General features: G+C 43.5%; 1 protein-coding gene across 4 annotated transcripts in view; it reads right to left on the bottom strand.

Annotated features, from left to right (window-relative positions):
• The window catches only part of FRMPD4 (FERM and PDZ domain containing 4), a 554,242-nt gene that overhangs the window by 89,428 nt on the left and 443,407 nt on the right, over positions 1–21,407 (bottom strand). For all 4 annotated transcript variants that reach the window (XM_070784969.1, XM_070784967.1, XM_070784968.1 and 1 more), the window contains 2 exons: positions 18,626–18,786; positions 14,027–14,129 (listed from right to left, as the gene is read on the bottom strand). In XM_070784969.1, the coding sequence (XP_070641070.1) occupies positions 14,027–14,129; positions 18,626–18,786 (264 nt within the window). The remainder of the gene's footprint in view (positions 1–14,026; positions 14,130–18,625; positions 18,787–21,407) is intronic.

A 21,407-nucleotide genomic window follows, 5' to 3' on the forward strand; every position in this document is an offset into this window, starting at 1 on the left:
ATTCACAAGCTGGATTTAGAAATGGCAGAGGAACCAGAGATCAAATTCCCAACATCTGTTGGATCATAGAAAAAGCAAGGGAATTCCTGAAAAACATCTGCTTCTGCTTCATTGACTAAGCTAAAGCCTTTGACTGTGTGGATCACAACAAACTGTGGAAAATACTTAAAGAGACAAGAATAACAGACCACTTTACCTATCTCCTGAGAAACTTGTATGCAGGTCAAGAAGCAACAGTTAGAACTGGACATGGAACAACAGACTGGTTGCAAATCAGGAAAAGAGTATGTCAAGGCTGTATATTGTCACCCTGCAGAGCACATCATGCAAAATTCTGGGCTGGATGGGTTACAAGCTGGAATCAAGATTTCCAGGAGATTGCCGGTATCATCAGATATACAGATGATACCAATCAATTGGCAGAAAGCAAAAAGGACCTAAAGAACCTCTTGATGAGGATGAAAGAGGAGAGTGAAAAAGCTGGCTTAAAAAATCAACATTAAAAAAACGGAGATCATGGCATCCAATCACATCACTTCATGGCAGATAGATGAGGAAAAAGTGGAAACAGTGACAGATTTGATTTTCTTGGGCTCCAAAATCACTGTGGACAGTGACTGCAGCCATGAAATTAAAAGACACCCTTTGGAAGAAAAGCTATGACAAACCTAGACAGTGTAAAAGGAGAGACATCATTTTGCCAACAAAGGTCCGTATAGTCAGAGCTATGGTTTTTCCAGTAGTCATGTATTCCCACGAGAGTTGGAACGTAATGAAGACTAAGTGCTGAAGAATTGATGCTTTTGAACTGTGGTGTTGGAGAAGACTCCTGAGAGTCCCTTGGACTGCAAGGAGATCTAACCAGTCAATTATAAATGAAATCAGTCCTGAATATTCATTGGAAGAACTGATGCTGATGCTGAAACTCCAATACTTGGGCCACCTGATGTGAAGAGCTGACTCATTAGAAAAGACCCTGATGCTGGGAAAGACTGAGGGCAAGAGGAGAAGGGGGCAACAGAGGATGAGATGGATGGATGGCATCATCGAGTCTATGGACATGAGTTTGAGCAAACTCCAGGAGATAGTAAAAGACAGGGAGCCCTGGTGTGCTGCAGTTCATCAGGTGGCGTGTTGTCGGACACGACTGAGTGACTGAACAATGCAAGTCTAGAGCTGAGGTAAGTAGTCTTACTGCTACTGGGATAGAGCTCTCCTGAGAAAGAAGCCAGGACAGGAAGTGGGTGGAGCTAAGAGATGGAGGGCAAAGGATTCCCTGTGCCACATCCTTTTGAGTTCCACCAGCCAGCAGATTCCCTTTTTTGTTTAAGCCAGATTGAAATCCACTTCAGCCTGGCCTGAAAGGCTCTTATTAATCACAGCTATGCTACTTTGAAGATATATACTGTATATTTGAGAGCTCAAAGAGAGGGACTTCACAGGGAAAGAAAACAAATTACAGGGGAAGGCTACTTTTAAGGGCCTCCCACATATTTTATTACTTTGTCAAATAATGGAAACTGGTACCTCATAGTGTTTAAGAAACATAATACACACAGGAAATTAAAGGGTGAGAAATGTGTGCTGTATTTTTTTTTTAAATCTTCGCACTTTTGAAAGTGTTCTCCAAATGTGGTAATTTTTATTATAAATCTCAGAAGAGGTTTCTTTTGTTATTGTATTTAGCTATTCAGTTTTAAAATTACCAAGCTCTAAGTTACCTGAATACCCCAAAGTGCTCTATCAGAAAGAACATTCCGAATGTTATTTCCTGAATTCAGAGTGAGCTGATGCTGTTGATCAGGTTCAATGAAGAACAGCCTGTTCCACCTCTAATATCCTTGATTTAACATTAAATATAAATGAAAACACCCTAGGGTAGGGTGCTCGGAGCCTGTGATGAAAACTCATCTCTGACATGCTTCTTGTAAAAATCCAAGAATGTCAGCCCACAAAGCAATCCCATTTTATTAGACACAGAGATGTAGACTATTTTGTGCATAAAAATATAAATAGAACAGCAGCAAGAGGCTAAAAGGGAAAGAAGGATGTTTAACAATGATAAGTTCTCACATGGGGGAAAAATAACAAATCTTTTGTTTTCAAGGTCTTTTATTATTTGACCTAGAATCGGTAACAAATTTCACCTTGGTTGTCTAGGCTGGAAATTCTCAGAATACAAAAAACCACAGATGTTGAAATAAACATGAAATCCTATTTGGAATCATAACATATTACAACTGCTTATGTCTAAATGGCAAGATCTACACTTTGGGGGTCCTTTTTTGTCTAACCGTATATATCACATGGAGATAGTGTCTATGTTTTATCTTCTCAGTTGTTTGCAAATGGCTTTATTGACTGCTTTTTAATGTCTACTACATGGTGATATATAAATTTGGCACACTTAATAAAGACTGATTTAAAACATACAGAATACTAATAAGCAAAGGTGTTGAAATTAAAGCCAATTTGAGAGACATGAGCTCATATGTATGGATGTGGAATTGAAAAGTATTTCAGAGTGGACAAATGGCACTAAAGAAAGTCCCCATTTTCCTTGCTTCTGCATATCATCCAACATTTAAAAAAAGACTAGGTGTTTACACTGGTAGTAAGAACATGCCATTTCTTTGTATTACTAAATAATGCACCTTTACTCTGAACTCCTGACTAGTTGGCTGGTGGGTAACACATTCTCAGTTATGTCTTGGAAGAGTTCCCCCTTGGCTGGGTCATGCAAGGGTCCTGGGGATGATAATCAGCTCTCAACATTCAGGAAAGATGCTCTGATGGCTGAATCCACATCCACCACAGACTGGCTTGCTCAATATCTAAGGGTCCCTTGGGCACTGATTGGCAGCAAGGAGTCAGAGAACATGCACACCAAGGAAGCACTGGGCTGACTTCCTGGCTTCATCAAGTATTGCTCAACTGACCTTGACCAAATCACAGCACTTTGCAGTTGAGTTCAGAGCCTTGCATTTAGTTAGCACCAATCCTGTTTCCTGAACTGTGTGTGTGTGTGCTCCATGGTCCAGTTGTGTCTGACTCTGCGACCACATGAATTGTAGCCCGCCAGGCCCCTCTGTCCAAGGAATTGTCCAGCAAGAATGCTGGAGTGGTTGTCATTTTCTCCTCCAGGGGATCTTCCCGACCCAGGGACTGAATCCGGGTCTCCTGTGTATACTGCATTGGCAGGCTGATTCTTGACCACTGAGCCACCTGAGAAGTCCTTAACTATCAATGAGTCCAATCACAGAAATGTGCCAGAATTTGTGTATGTGGCCCAGAAAAAGGCTTAATAAATGGTGGCTGCTTTCCTTTTGCTTTTTTAAAAAGATATTTCTGAACAAGTGCCTCTTTCAACAGCTTCTGTTTCCATGAAAAAAAAAAAAAGGTAGCAAAGAGTGTCAGGGGAGTACAAAATCTCTCTGTATCTTACTTGTTCAAAGAATCCTTTTCTGCCTCAGATTTATGTCAGTACATTTTTATAGATACTATTTATAACTAAAATCCACTATCTTACCATTCTGTTTATGAACTTGGGGGCCTCTGCTACCACACCAGCTGGGTTCCCAGCAGGGAGAGGGTGGATGTTGGTAATTGCTCCCTCCCTGCTCCCTACTCCCTGTTCTGTTGCTTGGGAACAGGGACAGGACTTTCCTCATTACCTCCTTCCTCTCTTCTCAACCATCTCCTGGATATGGTGCCATCTTGGAAAATTCCACCCACTGGAACCAATCATCTGCAGGAATTTGAAATTTGCACCCTCTTGAGGAAAATGTATGATGCATTGTCTATTGACCACAAGAAGCTCACACTGGAAGCATTTCATAATAATCATCTTCAGTGGTCCTCAATGGGGTGGACACGTTCCCAGTGATGGGGGGAGCACCACCAGGATTTAGTGAATGAGGTCAGTTGTTAAATGTCCTTCCATTCAAAGACAGAGCTGTGCAATGAAACATGATCTCAGATGGAATACCTATGGCTCTCTATCCCCACGTTTTGATGGGTGAGGTCTCTCAAGCCTATAGGTTGGCACTCTTGTTTGTGTAAATAACGTTTTATTGGAACACAGCCATGTATGTTTGTTTACATATTAATTATGGTTGTTTATGTGCTAGATGGCAGAGTTGAGTTGTAGCAGAGACCATGGCCTTCAAAGCCTAAAATATCTACTGTCTAGTCCTTTGCAGAAAAAGTTTGCTGACCCCTGGTTTAGGTTATTCATAACCTACTTTCAACCTCAGGAGGGCACACGCCAAATATCCCTGCATCTTTCCACACCCCATCCCCCCATTTGACAAAACACTCTTGTTCCAGCTGGAATACACTGCATACCTCATCCCACCACTGCCCACCTGTGTGGTCCCCCAAGTCAAGTTCAACGCCAATCACTTCTGGGTTCTAGCACCTGCAGCATGAGCCTAGCTATCTTTGAAAACTCTGAGGTTTAGGGCTTTTAAATTGCTCCCCCAAGAGATGTTAAACCTGAAAGATGAGACTTCTACTCAGGGTCCTCTCTGGTTTTGGTTGACTTCTGGGTTTGTGCTCCAATCCCCAGAAGCAGCAATGACGGTATCTTACATACAGAGACGGAGAAGGCAATGGCACCCCACTCCAGTGCTACTGCCTGGAAAATCCCATGGATGGAGGAGTCTGGTGGGCTGCAGTCCATGGGGTCGCTAAGAGTCAGATACGACTGAGCGACTTCACTTTCACTTTTCACTTTCACGCACTGGAGAAGGAAATGGCAACCCACTCCAGTGTTCTTGACTGGAGGATCCCAGGGACGGGGGAGTCTGGTGGGCTGCCGTCTATGGGGTCACACAGAGTCGGACACGACTGAAGCGACTTAGCAGTAGCAGACATACAGAGAACAGCAGGTGACAAGTGACAAAGTGCTCCCCTGTACATCACCTCCTTTGACCTTGAGGCAAAGCCTTCCAAGTGAAAATTCTAAGTGATGATGCTGATGGTAACCTGAACAAATACAAAAGGAACTCAAATTTATGAGGAGTGTGGTTTCTGACCTTACCCCACTAAGAGTTTTCAGTTCAGTTCAGTCGCACTGTCGTGTCTGACTCTTTGCGACCCCATGGACTGCAGCATGCCAGACTTCCCTGTCCTTCATCAACTCCCAGAGCTTACCAAAACTCATGTCCATTGAGTTGGAGATGCCATCCAACCATCTCATCCTCTGTCTTTCCCTTCTCTTCCTGCCTTCAATCTTGCCCAGCATCAGGGCCTTTTCTAGTCAGTCAGTTCTTCAAATCAGGTGGCCAAAGTACTGGAGTTTCAGCTTCAACATCAGTCCCTCCAATGAACACCCAGGACTGATGTCCTTTAGGATGGACTGGTTTGATCTCCTTGCAGTGCAAGGGACTCTCAAGAGTTTTCTCCAACACCACAGTTCAAAAGCATCAATTCTTCGGCACTCAGCTTTCTTTATAGTCCAACTCTCACATTCATACATGACCACTGGAAAAACCTTGACTAGACAGAGCTTTGTTTGCAAATTAATGTCTCTGCTTTTGAATATGCTGTTTAGGTTGGTTATAACTTTGCTTCTAAGGAGCAAGCGTGTTTTAATTTCATGGCTGCTTTTAACTTTACCATTCGCAGTGATTTTGGAGCCCAAGAAAATAAAGTCTCTCAATGTTTATATTGTTTCCCCATCTATTTGCCATGAAGTGATGGGGCCAGATGCCATGATCTTAGTTTTTTGAATGGTAAGTTTTAAGCCAGCCTTTTCACTCTCTTCTCTCACTTTCATCAAGAGGCTCTTCAGTTCCTCTTCTCTTTCTGCCATAAGGGTGGTGTCATCAGCATATTGGAGGTTATTGATATTACTTCTGGGAATTTTGATTCCAGCTTGTGCTTTATCCAGCCTAGCATTTCACATGACATATTCTGCACATGAGTTAAATAAGCAGGGTGACAATATACAGCCTTGATGTACTCCTTTCCCAATTTGCAACCAGTCTGTTTTTCCATGTCCCGTTTTAACTGTTGCTTCTTGACCTGCATACAGGTTTCTCAGCAGGCAGGTAAGGTGGTGTGGTATTCCTATCTCATTAAGAATTTTCCAAAGTTTGTTGTGATCCACACAATCAAAGGCTTTAGCATAGTCAATGAAGCAGAAATAGATGTTTTTCTGGGACTCTCTTGCTTTTTCGATGATCCAACAGATGTTGGCAATTTGATCTCTGGTTCCTCTGCCTTTTCTAAATCTGGCTTTCAATGAATAGCAGGACAATATTTTGAAATATTCACTGATGTTCACCTCCAAGCCCATTTCTTTACTCTGCACGGTCTGCTGTTTTGTTTTTTCTATGGTCAGCCAGACAACATGTAATCATGACTGCAGGACAAGACAACATACCTAGATAAATACCTAAATTTCAGGAGCTAAGGGATAGGAAGGATATTCTATAAATGAGAGTGAAGCTCCTTCCTCTCCAGAATGGGGATTAGCGAGAGGCTGGGAGAGATGGGGAGTGTCTTGGGGAAAGCAGAAGAGCACCAACTTGTGGGTGCCTGGGAAAGGACAGGTGTGCTTCCCCTCGTTTGAGAAGCTGATTCTCCGGGAAGAATCACTTGGGAACCACTACATAGCCTTGTGAAATTAAAGACTACAGTGACCTATGTCTTCTTTCCTAGCAAGAAGCTCGAAAGTGACAAGATCACAGAAGGAATTAGCCTTGCAATTATTCAGTGTCCCATTATGGCTCAGGAGGAGCAAGTGTACCCAAGATGATAGAGACATGGCTTTGGAAGGGTTGAAGGTGGTGAACAAGGGATAACAAGTAGCTCCCTGCCTATGTGAGTGATCAAAAGTGGACCAGATGGGCACAAAGATGTCTCAGTGAATTCTAGTGAGATCGATGATGAGGCCAAAAACAGGAACACACTTCACCTTTCCAACGCCTTCTCCCATTGCACCAAGCCCTGTAAATGTAGACTCCACACCATAGCAAATGAGATGAATTGACCATGCCCTAGGATAAGGATTTGGAATAAAATTTAGATTGTGACACATAACAGATAAATAACAATGCACATCTGAGGGTATGGCCTGAGATTTCTGCCAACCACAGCCTCCACTGTGTTGCCTGTAAAAACACAATCTGGCCTTGAACACCTGAGACCCTCTATTAAAATATATAGGGAATTAGGTTTATAGCTTGATCCTGAGCATGTTCTGACCACAGGCTCACCAGGATAAATTTTTTTTTCTTTTCAGCTACTTGTACAAATGGCATGGAAGAATTTATAAATTGCTAGTTCTAAAGGATTAATAGAACATGGCATAAGGCCAATAATTATCTTTTTCCATTTTTGTTCTTAATTCAAGTAAAGTACTTGTTCTTACAAGGTAAGACATTCAGTGGTCTCAAACATAGAAGATCACTGAAAACATGCCTGACCTTACATTTTTCTCTGCTTCTTCCATCTCCAACATTGATTTTCCATACATGAGTTGCTATTATAACCTTTATAAACTATGGACTCAAATCTCCTTTTCTACTTTATCCATATTAGAATGTTTCCCCACACTTTCCATCTTCTAGAATCCCAAACTTCTTTCTCCCAAGGCACTATAATTTGTAATTGTCAGAAAATGTGTACACTGCAAGTGTGTATTAGGTGAGACCACCATCTGTAACCTCAGCATACTGAGGGGCTGTTCCTTTGTGTTTTCACTGAAAGCGCTTGCTGGTTTTACTACAGGGAGACTTTATTATGTCATACACCATCATGCATATTTTATTTGCGAGATGCTCAGTAGATGTTCATCACTTTGTTATTTTACTACTCAGCACCAAGAGGCATTTAAGTCCAGCTGAAATTAGGAAGGTGACCTTCTGAATATATTCTTCTATAGACACAACACTCTTGGAACATGATCTGATGAGGAGGGACTGACAAAAAGACAGATATCATTGTTAGATGGGTCCCTTCTAATTGCTTCATTTCACTCTTATTAAGCTTACCAGGCTCCCACTGACCACAGCGAGCAGGTACTCCTGAGCTCTTCCTACAAAAATCAAGACGAGCATTGGGCCAACTGGTGATAGGAGACAGGCTATTTTGTCTAACCTAAAATTGGAGTGGAGGTGTCGATGGGGTGAAGGCACTAAGATCCAGATTCTAGAGCCCCTTTCCAGCTCTGTTGTTTGCTGGGTTCACTAAGAACCTAATACACTAGATAGCTGGCTTGGTCCCTTTGAACTACCGGGCCCAGTCATTTGTACTAGCTTTCTACTACTCCCACTGCATATCCCCTTCGTGGCCCTGAGCAATTGTCCAGGTTAAGCAAGTGCTTCAACCTCTCTAAGCCTCAGTTTCCACTCCGTAATGAGGGTACAATAAACACTACGTGCCCGCACGGCTGTTGTGAAGGCTACAAAGGAGGAGCGGGTTAAGAGCATTCACTTAGGAGCCAGACTTGGTTTCCCTCCACTGCTTACTAGCTGTGGGATCTTGAGCATATTTGTTAACTTCCCTGTATCTCAATTTCCCCATCTGTGCATCCTGTGCATGCTAAGTGGCTTCAGTTGTGTCTGACTCTTTGCGACCCCATGGACTTGTAGCCCATCAGGCTCCTCTGTCTGTGGGATTCTCTAGGCAAGAATACCGGAGGGGGTTGCCATGCCCTTCTCCAGGGGATCTTTCCGACTCAGTGATTCTTTACCAGCTGAGCCACCAGGGAAGCCCAATAATACTGGAGTGGGTAGCCTATACCTTCTCCAGCAGATCTTCCCAACCCAGGAATCGAACTGGGGTCTCCTGCATTGCAGGCTGATTCTTTACCAGCTGAGATACCAGGGAAGCACTGATGAGGGAGGGCAGAAGCAAATGTTGAGATTGTGATTCAGGACATTTATCTAAGCAGTGGATATTTCCATGTCTGCCAGTTGAAAAGTGAGTGTCTCTCAGGAGGGTTTGGAGTTCCCAGAGACAAGTGGAAGATCCATTTTACAACTCCTTCTCTGTGTATAAACCTGCCCATCCAGGCAGGACCAACAGCCACCCTCTACCACCATCACTACATTCCTGCGAATTCTTGTTCACCCCCATGGAACATTCCCACCCAATACCCAACACGATCCTCCCACTAAATAGAGTGCAATTACTTAGTAGTCTCCTCTGTGAGGGCAGGAATACTGTATTTATACACTACCAGCATTCTACATGACATTTGCTATCCCCTTAATGCTCAATAATTGTGAGCCCTATAAATTAATTACAGAAATTTTAAAAATGAATCTAATTGGATTGGCTAGCCTTGGGGGAATGGAGCATGATTCCTAATGTCTATGAGCAATTATATGCCAAGTTTTTTAAAAACAAAAATTAGGAGACTATTTTAAGTTAATTTGTCTAATTGTGAAAAGCCAAGGGAAACTACCCTTGGATACTTCTAAAGAGGAAAGATATGGTAATTTGCAAAGGGCATGAATTCGTCAAAGATTTCAGTCTTCCACCACTAGAAAGTATGAGTTAGAGTTAACAATTTATAAAACTATGAAATGAACGGAATTCATCTAATTTCAGTTGCTGCAATTATAGTTCTTTTTGAGGATACATGAAAAAACCCAAATGTGGTTACTATAGCAGTAAATTGGTCTCCCAGAAACTCATTTTCTCAAGAAAAAAAATTCTACAATACAGCAGCCAAATGATAAGAAAAATAATCCACAAAGAAACACAAATATATCTAAAAACAAAAAATGATCCATGAGCAAAAGTGGCAATGGGGAAAAAAAAAAAAAGACCAAAATAAGACCATGTAGGCAAGTAAGTGGATGCCAATTTTTAAAGGGAGAATTTTACAGTGTTATTAAAAAGATGAGGATTTTCCCAGATTTCCTCAATGGGTAAGAAAATGAGATATTTTATCAAACAGAAAGGGAATTCATCTTGTATAAGATACAGATGTTAAAACATGTATCAGCTGAGAAGCCCAATAAAAAAGAGACTCTTTTACAATAGCTGAATTTTCAGTGGAGTATACATATGGCAGATAGAAGACTAAACTGGTGGAAAGACACATGAAAATTTTCTAATGGATGAACTTTTTCATTAGTCAGAAATGCACTACTTGAAAATTCTGGTTTAATGAGTTTGAAGGTATCTGTTACAATAACTACACAGCCAGCTGCATCTCACCTCTGTGAATTGCACTGCCACTGTACTTAAGATTTGTTTGATTAAAATAAAGTGCCCTGTTACTTTTATAAAGGTACATTTACTGCCCTGAGATTAAAAGGGAGTAAGTTTTAGGATGATGTGCTCACCCTCTCAGTACATCCAGGCCTATGTGTGTGTTTGTTTTAATTTTTTTAATGTGTTTTATTTATTTCTGGCTGTGCTGGGTCTTTGTTGCTGTGTGGGCTTTTCTCTAGTTTCGGCGAGCTAGGGCTACCCTCTAGTTGCGGTGCTCGGGCTTCTCATTGCGGTGGCCACTCCTGTTGCAGAGCACATTCACCTACCTAGGACTTCAGTGGTTGCAGCACCTGGGCTCAGTAGCTGTGGTGCACTGGCTTAGTTGCTCTGTGGCACGTGGGATCTTTCCAGATCAGGAATGCAACCTGTGTCTCCAGCATTGGCAGGTGGATTCTTTACCACTGAGCCACCAAGAAAGCCTCAGGCCTATGTGTTTTTATCACTAACAAAACCCTTTCAAATCTGACAATCCCCCCATGTGGCTAAGGTGGGGGCTTGTCTGTCTTGAGGGGTCCCAAATGAATAGACGTGATGTAAGCTCCCTGAAGGCTTGGCTTTGGCTCACCTGTCCCTGTAGATCGGGTGCCTAGCTCAGTGGCCTGCATCTAGAGTAGGTGCTGTAAAAACGTAAGATAAATTGGTGAAAGAAATGTATGTTTTCGTGAGGCATGGATTCATTTATCTCACGTTGAAACTCACAGAATAGCTGTAGGAGGGCTTGAAGAAAACCATCTAAATTGTCATTTTTTGCAAAGAGTGCTGTTCAGAGCCCACTCCCTTTCAACACATCGTTAGTGGGCACCTCCTGCGGGCCTGGCACTGGACCTCGCTGTGGGGACATGGCAGAGGACAACACAGACAAGGGTGCTTTTCTCACGGAACTCGGGATCCAGGTCACCTGATTTGACAACATCAAGCATCACTGCTGAATCAAACTGTGTCCCTGTCATCCATCACTGAGACAGCAGCCAAAGGATGCTCAGACTGCATTCTAAAGTCAACTGCAAACAAACGGGATTCGCCAGAACTTTCTAAAAGGAGGCAATTGACTTTAGAATGTAGTCTGAGGCGATGCCGCTTCTGTCCTTCTCCTTCTAGAAAGAGTGGGGAAGAACCAAGGAGCTGTGAGAAGGGCCATGAGGCTGTGAGAGGTCACGTCCCTCTGTCAGGGATGAAGTCAAGTGGACGTCTTGAAATATAGCCAGTCTGCCTGGTGCTGTACCCAAGAGGTCTTGCAGGAAAGCTGGTGCCAAGACGCTGCCCTCCTCTTCCACCACCAAAGAACCCACGGGTGAGTCTCATGGAAGAGCCAGTATGGGCACTTCAGGAACACAATGGGGGTGACAGCCAACGCTAATCAGAGGAGAAGCCACAGTTCACCCTGAAAGGGCTCAAACTGTGACCTCAGTTCACCCTCGGCCACCTTAGGGATGTGGAAGGGGGCCGGCAAGAGAGTTTTATCTACCTGCTTAAAAGATGAGTGCTTTCCACGTCAGCCCATTTCAAACACCACACCCCATCATCAAGAATGTGGGAATCCTGCGGTAATCATAACCCCATCCTGAGTAAAATCCAATACATACATCATTTGGATTTTAATCTAAATTTGGCTTAACCAAAGAAAAGGTGATTGGTTACCTTAAAGTTTCCTAAAGCAGGGGTCAAACCTTTTCTGACAAGATCAGATAGTCAGTATCTCCTTCCCTATGGGCCCCAGGTTGCTCTGCAGGTACAGGGAGCAGACCTTCTTAGATCCTGATCTATCTAAATGAATGGGTGTGGCTGGTTTCCAAGAAAACGTTATTTATGGGCTCAGAAATTTGAATTTCAAATTATTTTTCTGTGGCACAAAACATTCTTTTATTTTTTGCCCAACTCTTTTAAAATGGTGAAAACCATTCTTAGCTCCTGGGCTGTCCAAAACAGGTGGCGGTTGGATTTGGATTGCAAGCTGTCGTCTGCTCTCCGCTCTTTTAATTGGTTCATCTATTCAACAACTCTTCACTGAGCTCCATTATATAAAAAATGCGATACAGATTTTTGTTTACAGAGATGCCATTTTCTTTCACCAGGCTTTAAACCAGAAGGGAAAAATCTTTTTCTGAAAAAAAGAAAAAATCTTTCTAAATGCCCTGAAAGGATGGCTAGAACATGATCACACGCTTAGATGACTTTTTCTCCATCTCTGTCTTGCAGCAGGCGATTTAGTCACAGCAAACACAAACAGAGATATTTTATTTCTTCTGTCATCCTCTGAGCACAGAAATCAATAGGACTGATCACAGGAGCATGTGTTTAGGGGATAACATGAAGACCGTGCAACCTGTCATCAGCCCCACCACTCCAGGACGTGAGCCCACAGAAGGCTCAGAGCCTGCTGGCCCAAGGTGTGTCCCCCCTGACACCTACACGTATCTCAAGAGAGACTGGTTTCTAAATGGTCACATTCCAGCTCCCCACAAGGGCTCTACATGGTGGCAGCACTCCTGACCCCTGCGTTCCTGGTCCCCAGGAAGAATGGCTCCTGCCCTAGGGTGACCGACATGCACCTCAGTGCTTGCTCCCTGGGAGGAACTCAAGGGGATTTGGACACCCCACGAGCACAGGCACTTTGCCATCCAGTTGGGAAGGCTCCACTCTGAGGCCGGCACTAAAGTGGGGTGACCAGACCAACCACCTCAGAAGAAGGACCATCTCAGGATGTGGGCCCTTTGCTGCTAAAACTGGGAGGGTTGGTTACCCTAAAAATAAGTGTCTATTTCTGTTTCTCTGTCTTCTCACCACTGTCCCAGTTCCTCCCAGGAGGTGTGACCAGACAGTACTTCGGGGTAAAGCAGAAGCTGAACTAAGCTTGGGAAAGAAAGTTTCTCCAGAAAACCCTAGAAATACATTTTTGCCTTTCTCAGGGTACAGATGTACCTTTCTGTTATGAGAGAGCGTTAAGTGTTAGAAGATTCCTATCTCAGTTTATTTAAAGTGTCCTGAGAGCCTTCCACTTCCATCTCGCCTCAGAAGATCGGTTTATAAACAATGTCACACAATCTCGTCAGTATCCCTCGATGCTGGGCAGTATGAGGGGGTCCATTCATCTAACAGATACAGCTTCATTTGGAAAACTTCACAAGACCCCTTTGCCCTAGATTCACCATGGAAGTAGAACTCTTGTGGGCTTCGAAGAAGACTGTTCACCCTATTTTAACATCACATAAAATACATTTTCTGACACCCCTTTACGAATATGACATAACATTATTTACATCTATGCTGAAACTAAACCAATAAACCAAGCACATTTTAAAAACTGTTCTACTTTTGACCTAATGATCCTGTTACCTTGGTTGATGATTTGAAAATTCAGTAATGAATCACTCAGTCAGGTATGAAAAATTAGTGAACTGCATGTTTCTGTATCCATGCGATTACGTTTAGAAAAGTATTCACCACTTAAAATGAACTCAGCAACGGCATGTTGATCTCCTTGATTATGGAATATCAATGTGTTAGTTATTTTGAAAGGAAACAAAAATGCAACACTTGGTTAGAGCAGTAGTAATAGGACTGTTTCATTCAGCGTCTGCATTCTGAACGTTAGCAGAACAGACAAGTAGGTGTCTGTTTACAGAGCCTGGTGATTTACATTAGAGGTCAGTGTCAACAGCACTTTCAAGGTGATTGGGTCAGCTTGTGTTTCTGCTCTGAAATGGCCCATGGGAAGCCCTTCCTCTGCAGAGTGAGGTCTCAGAATTGCGCAGCCTCCTGACGGAGCCCGGGTGAGCGAGTCACTTACCTGACTAAGTCGATGACTCGCTCCCTTGGTGCGGCACTGACTGCCTCATCGTTGATCATTACAATCTGATCTCCCGGGATCAGCTTGCCTTCAGACGGGCCACCTGGCGACAAAGGAGAGTAAAGAGCAGGTGAGAAGCCCAGTGGTCATCCGTCCATGTGTAGCCTCGGCTCCTAGTCATGACTTCTTGTGAGCAATGGATGTTATCAGCAAAAACAAACCCCACCCACACATGGGTGTTCACTTCAATATCCTTGCCAACATTAGACAGAACTGGAGAGGTGGTGGGAGCTTTGGGGAAGCACCCAAGGCCCAGGGTGCACCCGGGCTGATGAAATCAGAAGCTCTGGAGGTGGGATTCAGGAATCAACATGGCTCTTAAACTTTCCAGGCAAGGTGGAGACTGGTAATGCTTCCCATACTTTAACAGGCATATGAATCATGTGGGAATGTGTTGCCCTGCAGACTGACTCTGTAGGTGAGGAAGACAGCAGGGGGACAGATGGCCTGTCCTAAAAGGTCCTGGTGGCTGCTAAGGCTGCCGGCCAGCTGCCCACACTCCGAGTGTCAGGGCCCTTAGAAGAAGGTATTTCCCCAACAGGTAGCTGGTCAGCAGGGCTGATGCCTGGCAGCCGAAGTTTCGACCACCTGAGCACACCTGGATTTGAACACAGCTACATTTGCTTCCTCTGTACAACAGGGAGACGGCACTCTGTGGGGGCCTGGAAGACAGCTGAACACGAGGGTGCCAGGAAGGACCTGTGGGATTCGACTTTGTGTTATGGGTTTTGGGGAAGAGGGTTCAAGGAAGCAGGGCTTTGCTCTCAGCAACTGGGGGGAATTCTATTATGAGCATTTAATACGTATTGCCTGACTGGTGGGAGGAAGGAAGCTGGCTTTGGTAAGAAGCTGTGGTCCACCATGACTGCTGGGAAATGAGGGCGTTGGGTTGTTTCTATGGTTTGGACTGTGTCGGGATGTTTGTGGTGGGGCTCACATGTGATTGCAGAGGATTTGTCATCCATCACAGCCTCTTTCAATTGTTTTTCCAAGGAGCAAATAGAGAACAAATATTTGTTGAGCATTTATTGCGTACCAGGCAACAGGCTAAGTGCTTTAACTAGTAACCTCACTGAATGCTATAATCCCTTCCATATAATGACATGACTGAGGTTTACACAAGGGAAAGAATTGCCTGGAAGGGTTGGACTGGGTCTCAGCTTAGGTCTGTGAATGCTTCCATGTTCAAGGTGGCCAGCATCTCTTTTGAACTTCCTCCTCTAACTCAAAAACTGGTCACTGACAGGTCTCTTGACACACAAACTTAAGGACATAGCTGCATGAAGCACACATTTGTACTAAATAAAACTTGAAAGCAAATACTTTGATAATATGAATTGCCTTCACATGTCTAATGGAATTATCCCCTAAATACTGATCTGGTGCTATATGGTACTGGAATTTTAATTTTTTTTCCAGAGGTCTATCTGGGTAATAGGTACAACTGAAAGGTTATTTTACAAACGTTGTCAATTCATGTAGTGATTGAAATGGACACAACACTCAGAACATGGAACTCAAAGTAATTCAGCTGTTGTCTACCCACCAGACATTTGGCATACGTCTCTCAATCTGGAAGAGACATTTGTCTCCTTTCTGTGGAGTGAGATAGAAGGGAGAACCTTTACGTGGCCCTGTATTAGTGATAGAAAATACTCACTTCCAGATGTGGGAACTGAGATTCAGTGTTCGCACACAAAAGGAATTCTGAAAGTCACTTGAGGGACTTTTAATGATGACTGGATTACATAAGAGCAAGTCACTCAAATTCAAAGAAATGGTTAGAAGTCAAATGCTGTTCAAACACAGAAAAATCTCCAAAGTAACTGTTTGCAGAATGGATGTTAACTAATGTGATGAGAAAACCATATGCAGATGAACAAGACTTAGCCTTACATTTGACCTATGTTTTTTGATCACATGGAAATACTCTTTCTTAAGCAAGAATTATAGGAGGAAGCAATATACAGTGCCTTCCGGAACATGAAGTGGGGGAATACTTCAGAGGGCTCTCATGCCCTTTACTCTGAAGGCTGGCTGGTCTACTATAGAATAATCTGATCTTACCATTGGAATCACTTGACTTCAATAGAGTTATTTTATGAGAGATACAATTTGTATGACTGCATTTTAATTCTTAAAAATGACTGGAAACAGTGCTCTTTGACTTTAGTTTTCCCTTTTTCTACTCTTCTCAAAATTGTCTTAAAGTAGGTAAGAGTGTAGGAAAGTTGAGGGCAAGGAAGGGAAGAGGCTAAAGGAACAGTAAGTCAGTAAAAGAAAATGAAAAACCAAACCCGAATCTCCAGTTAGCACTGAGGAGGACATATACATTGGAGAATTCTACAGAGATGTTTAGTGTCCCGCTATTACAAAACTGCATATCCAATGGGACCCCGTTGAGGAAAAAATGTGTGTGCACACACACATACATACATATAGTACTATGTATATGTTTATATATGAATGATACATAATACATGCAAATGTATAAACAGAATGGTCTTACTATATGTATGCTCTCCATGTATATCTTAATAATGGTTAACAGTAGTTGGAACTCAGGTGATTTTTTAAAAACCTTTATCCTCTTACTACCTACATTTTCTTTTAAGAAGAGTATATGGATTATTTCATTATTATAAAATAAAAAAAATCTCTTTTATTTTGAGAATAAAATTCTCAAGTGCATCGAGTTCAACAACTATAATCTATAGCTAATAAAATAAAAAGCTCAGCAGACAAAGTATGAAGCTGTGTGATGAAGCAGTGGTAGGAGTGAACAGGAAACTTACTCTTCTCTGCACAAGTCTAAAGAGGTTGACTGTATCTGCAGTCCTTGCCCTGGGCCATATTGTGTCAAAATGAGGAAAAATGAAATCCACTTTAATGATCTATACTAGCCCACTAGTTGGCTTTCATTCCCCCTAACTGACAGACTCAACTGGCCGAATATTTTAGAGTTTAACATTAACAGATATTAATCTGGCATCCTTCCAATGCATTTTGTTCCCTCCCTATGGTCCTCCTTATCCAAAGGACGTAGAGAAGTTACATCACCCTGAAATGGAGGGGAGTTAACACGGAAGCTAAAAACAACCTAATAAGAGCAGAGGCAGGATTCAAGTCCATCAAACCCAGGCAGTCTGATGCCAGAGTCTGCACTCTTGACTACAGCATTTTCCTTTTGAACTCTGTTACTGATTTGAAAAATACTGGAGAATAACAGCATAGAAGATACTTTCCTTTTATCTGAAAATAAATCCAGTACAAGTTCATTAAAATAAGTATATAAATATACATAATTAATAAATAATAGAAAGAGCATGGTTTCTGGCAAAGGCAGCCCACATCAGGCAATGATACTACAGTCCATTATATTCAACTGTGTTGACAGTGGGACATCTCTACACTGAGAATGACTGAGACCAAGTACATTCATTATCTGATCCTATGAGAGAATTTAAGAGATTTGCCACACACTGTATCAGTTAGAGTTGACTCATTGGAAAAGACTCTGATGCTGGGAGGGATTGGGGGCAAGAGGAGAAGGGGACGACAGAGGATGAGATGGCTGGATGGCATCACTGACTTGATGGACGTGAGTCTGAGTGAACTCTGGGAGTTGGTGATGGACAGGGAGGCCTGGCGTGCTGTGATTCATGGGGTCACGAAGAGTTGGACAGGACTGAGTGACTGATCTGATCTGATCTGATCTGTATCAGTTAGCATTTACAGTATAACAAGACATCCCCAAACTCAGTAGGGTTTCCTTTCATGCATATGGGTCTTTAGAATGTGGACTGGCTGATCAAGGGCAAAGTTAGCTGGGCAGTTGTGCTGTACACTGAAGGTAGTTTGTAACTTAGCTCTCAGCTGCAGGCTGGTTGCCTTACAGGTTCATTTAGGAGCTCAGGATGAAGGGGCAGCAGCCACTTCAGGGAAACTCTTCTTACGTCTATGGCAGAAACCCAAGAAACAAGCTCAACTAGGCAAGCGCATTTCAAGCCTTTGCTTATGTCATCTTTATGTCATCATCTAATATGACACTGGCCAAAGTCAATCATCTGGTTCAACCCAATAGCTATGGGGTAGCGAAATATCTTCTGCCTCTAGTGGAAAGAGAGGGGAGTACATTTTTGCAAAAGAATGCAACCACGCCCAAAGACCTAAATCCTAGAGAAACTTACCGACAATTTTGTGGTAAGGAGTTTGTCCGGAGCTGACTGAAAACAGCACAATGCCTGCCTCTTAATACATGCATTCATACATTAAGAAGTGGGTCATCTCCATGGTAACAAATGATGGATGGGTGTTTTGCTAAGTCTGGCAATATGATGGATTTGGAAGTTTAAAAGCTCGTTTGCAGAGCCATTTTTGTACCTCTGCTGGTCTGGCTTTATCCAGGTGCTGGGAAAACTTAACTAGACTTCACAGACTGAGACGGAACAGTATGAAACTTATGAAATGGAACAGTGGTCGTGCTGGCATGGGGTGGCAAAAGGTCCTGGAGACCAAGCAGCGGGGTTGGGTGCTTACCTGGTGTTACTGAGCGGACGACCACGGGCTTCTCACTCCCTGCCACGAAACCAAACCCCAGCACAGGGTCCCGCCTCATCTCCACCCTCCGTGGGGCTGGAGGGATGACTGGGCAGCTCTCCAGCCGAGGGTCATCAAATGGGATTGCTTGTGTCATGTGACTGTGGGCAAAGCACACACAAGAGAGAAGAGGCATCAGTGTATGAGTTTCAGGTCACAGCACCTTCTCTAGCTGCAAAACCGTCTATTCTCTGTTGGGGAGAGAGCAGGGAAGACGTGGGGAGATGCACTGCCATGCTTCTTCCTTGAGCGCCCCAGGCCCACATCTGCTTCAGGCCTTTGTATTGGCTATTCCTCACCCTGAAATCCTTGTCCTGCAGATATGTGTGTGGCCCAGCCTCATCTCTCTCAAGTCTGTGCTTAAATGTGGAGCTTAAAGAGGACTATCCTGGTTACACACGCACACTTAAAATCGCAGCCCTGTCTCCCCCTTTTCCCTCTTCTATTTTTTTTTTTTTCTGTTGTTGTTCCACAGCACTAATCACTTGTTAACATGTTATGGAACCTACTTAATCATTCTGTTCTCCACACCAGAATGTAAGCCTCATGAAGCCAAGGGATTTTGTTTCATTCTCTGATTTATCCCAGATGCCTAGAATAATGCCTGACACATAGTGGACTCTCAATAAATAACTGAATTACCGAGTAGAGAAAAAGACAACTGTTTATCAAATTATAGCTCATCTGCTGAGAAAGAATCTCAGAATATTCTGGACCTTTAGTGGGTAACACGTATGGCTTCTGACTCCAGTGAAATTGAAGTGATGGGGATCATTTGGGTGGCAATGGGTTATCCTGGTATCAAATACAGTCCCCCTTTTCAAAGCTGAGGAATTAACTCTTGGTGTTTCTATTCCAGAAAAACATTCAAATGATTTAAATGCTTTTGTTAACACCTAAACTTTGGAAGGCTTATCGATAATCTAAACTTGAAATCTGTACAGCTTTCAAAAATTTTCAAAATGCTTCCATAAACAGCTCATTTGATCCACAAAACAACCTTAAGCATGAAAGAGCAGAACAGGTATTATTATCTGCATTGTGCAGGGAGGAAACTGAGAATGGTGGCTTATTGTCACTCAGGGCCCATGTGCCAGAGAGTCAGGTCAAAAATCAGCTCCTGTAAGTCTTCACTCATGCACATCATCCAAGGCAGACTTCAACGGAGAAGAGTTATTAGTGTGAACACTAGAAATCTCCTTAAATATGTAAGCCAAGATTATTTCAGTGACACAGACTTAATTCAATTTTTCTCTCTCTAATCTTCTTCAATAAGGAAAAGAAGATCATTTTAAAATACCTTGAAAAGATGCTACTCTACACACCATCTGGACAATGTATTGTTTAAATGTAATCAAGAAGGAAAGAGAAGGAGGAACCCTGTGGTCCTTCAGTGTAATTCGTAAGAGTTGAGAAAAATCAATGAAAACCCTCTTTTTGGCATATATCACTGGCTAGGAAAATAGAAGTTTAAAATCCCTTTGAAACAGAAAGGAAGGAAATGTCTTTTCGATCCAGCAGTTGGTGATCTGCAACACCAGCAAAAAGAGAAGTGTTAGTCACAAACTAACCCATTGCGGGTCATGTGCTGACACTCATCTGTTACCTCCTTTCATCTTCACAAAGCCCACTGATAGAAGGAGTTGGACCCCACCACCTCCTCTTTGTAAATGCCCAAAGAGGAAGAAGAACTGGGCCAGGATCACACTCTTCTCAGGTGTAAAGCCAGGTGCTATTCACATCAGGTCTTCTGATTCTAAGCGTCATGTGCTTGACCAGCTACATCATTGGCAAGGACAGTGCAGAAGGAGAACGCGGGGCCCTCCTTCCACCAGGACTGAGAACTTCAGGACAGCAGAAGGTGAAACCCAGTCCAGGGTCCAGTGTGACTGCAGCATCACATGCCCATGAGTTTGGCCTTGGTAGGGTGCTATCTCCAATGTCTCACTGGAGTGGTGGCCTCCACAGCAGTACCTGAGGCAGATGGTCCCTTGCCTTCCTGGTGCTGGCCCCGCACTCCACTGAGGCAGGGGTTGCTTCCCTGCACCCCCTGGCTCACGGCCATGCCTAGCCACCAGGCTGGCTCGCTCTGGGGGCACCCGCTGACAGTAATCCTGGTTGATGGGCTCATCTACCGCCCTCTATCTGGTTACCCTGGTCTCCGCTGCCTGCAGGCCCTCCTCCACGGAGGGCTGGAGATGGACATTGCTGGAGCACCTGGGTATTTCTTCAGACCCGGTCCCTTGCTGGACTTACACCTTTGTGCTCAGGATGTAGTGGCAGCAAGGCAGCCACCAGCTACAGCAGCCTCCTGCAGCCATTGGCTGGAGCCACAGTGGGCCCCTGGCTAAGCAAGAGTCCATGGGTGAGCAACAGGTCAACCAGTGACTGCTAGTGGCCCCACTCAGCTATTGGTCGGTTCCACAGTAAGCTCCTCCCCCAACTGAGGGAACAATCGTAACTGTCAATCAGGGAACTTTAGTGGTCCTGCTCAGCTATCAGTTGGTTCCACAGTAAGCGCCTCTCCCCAGTGAGGGAACAGTGGTAACTGTCAAGCAGGGAGCTTTAGTGGCCTGGCTCAGCCATTGGTCGGTGCCACACTGGGCTCCACTCCCTCCTTCTGACATAAAAGGAACCTGAATTATGACTGAAGGAAAGTGGTTTTTTGAGGTGCTCATATGCCATCTTCTCAGTCTGCCAGCTTTCAGATTAAAGTTATTTC

Source organism: Bos indicus, chromosome X (assembly GCF_029378745.1).
Source record: "Bos indicus isolate NIAB-ARS_2022 breed Sahiwal x Tharparkar chromosome X, NIAB-ARS_B.indTharparkar_mat_pri_1.0, whole genome shotgun sequence".
Taxonomy (NCBI): domain Eukaryota; kingdom Metazoa; phylum Chordata; class Mammalia; order Artiodactyla; family Bovidae; genus Bos; species Bos indicus.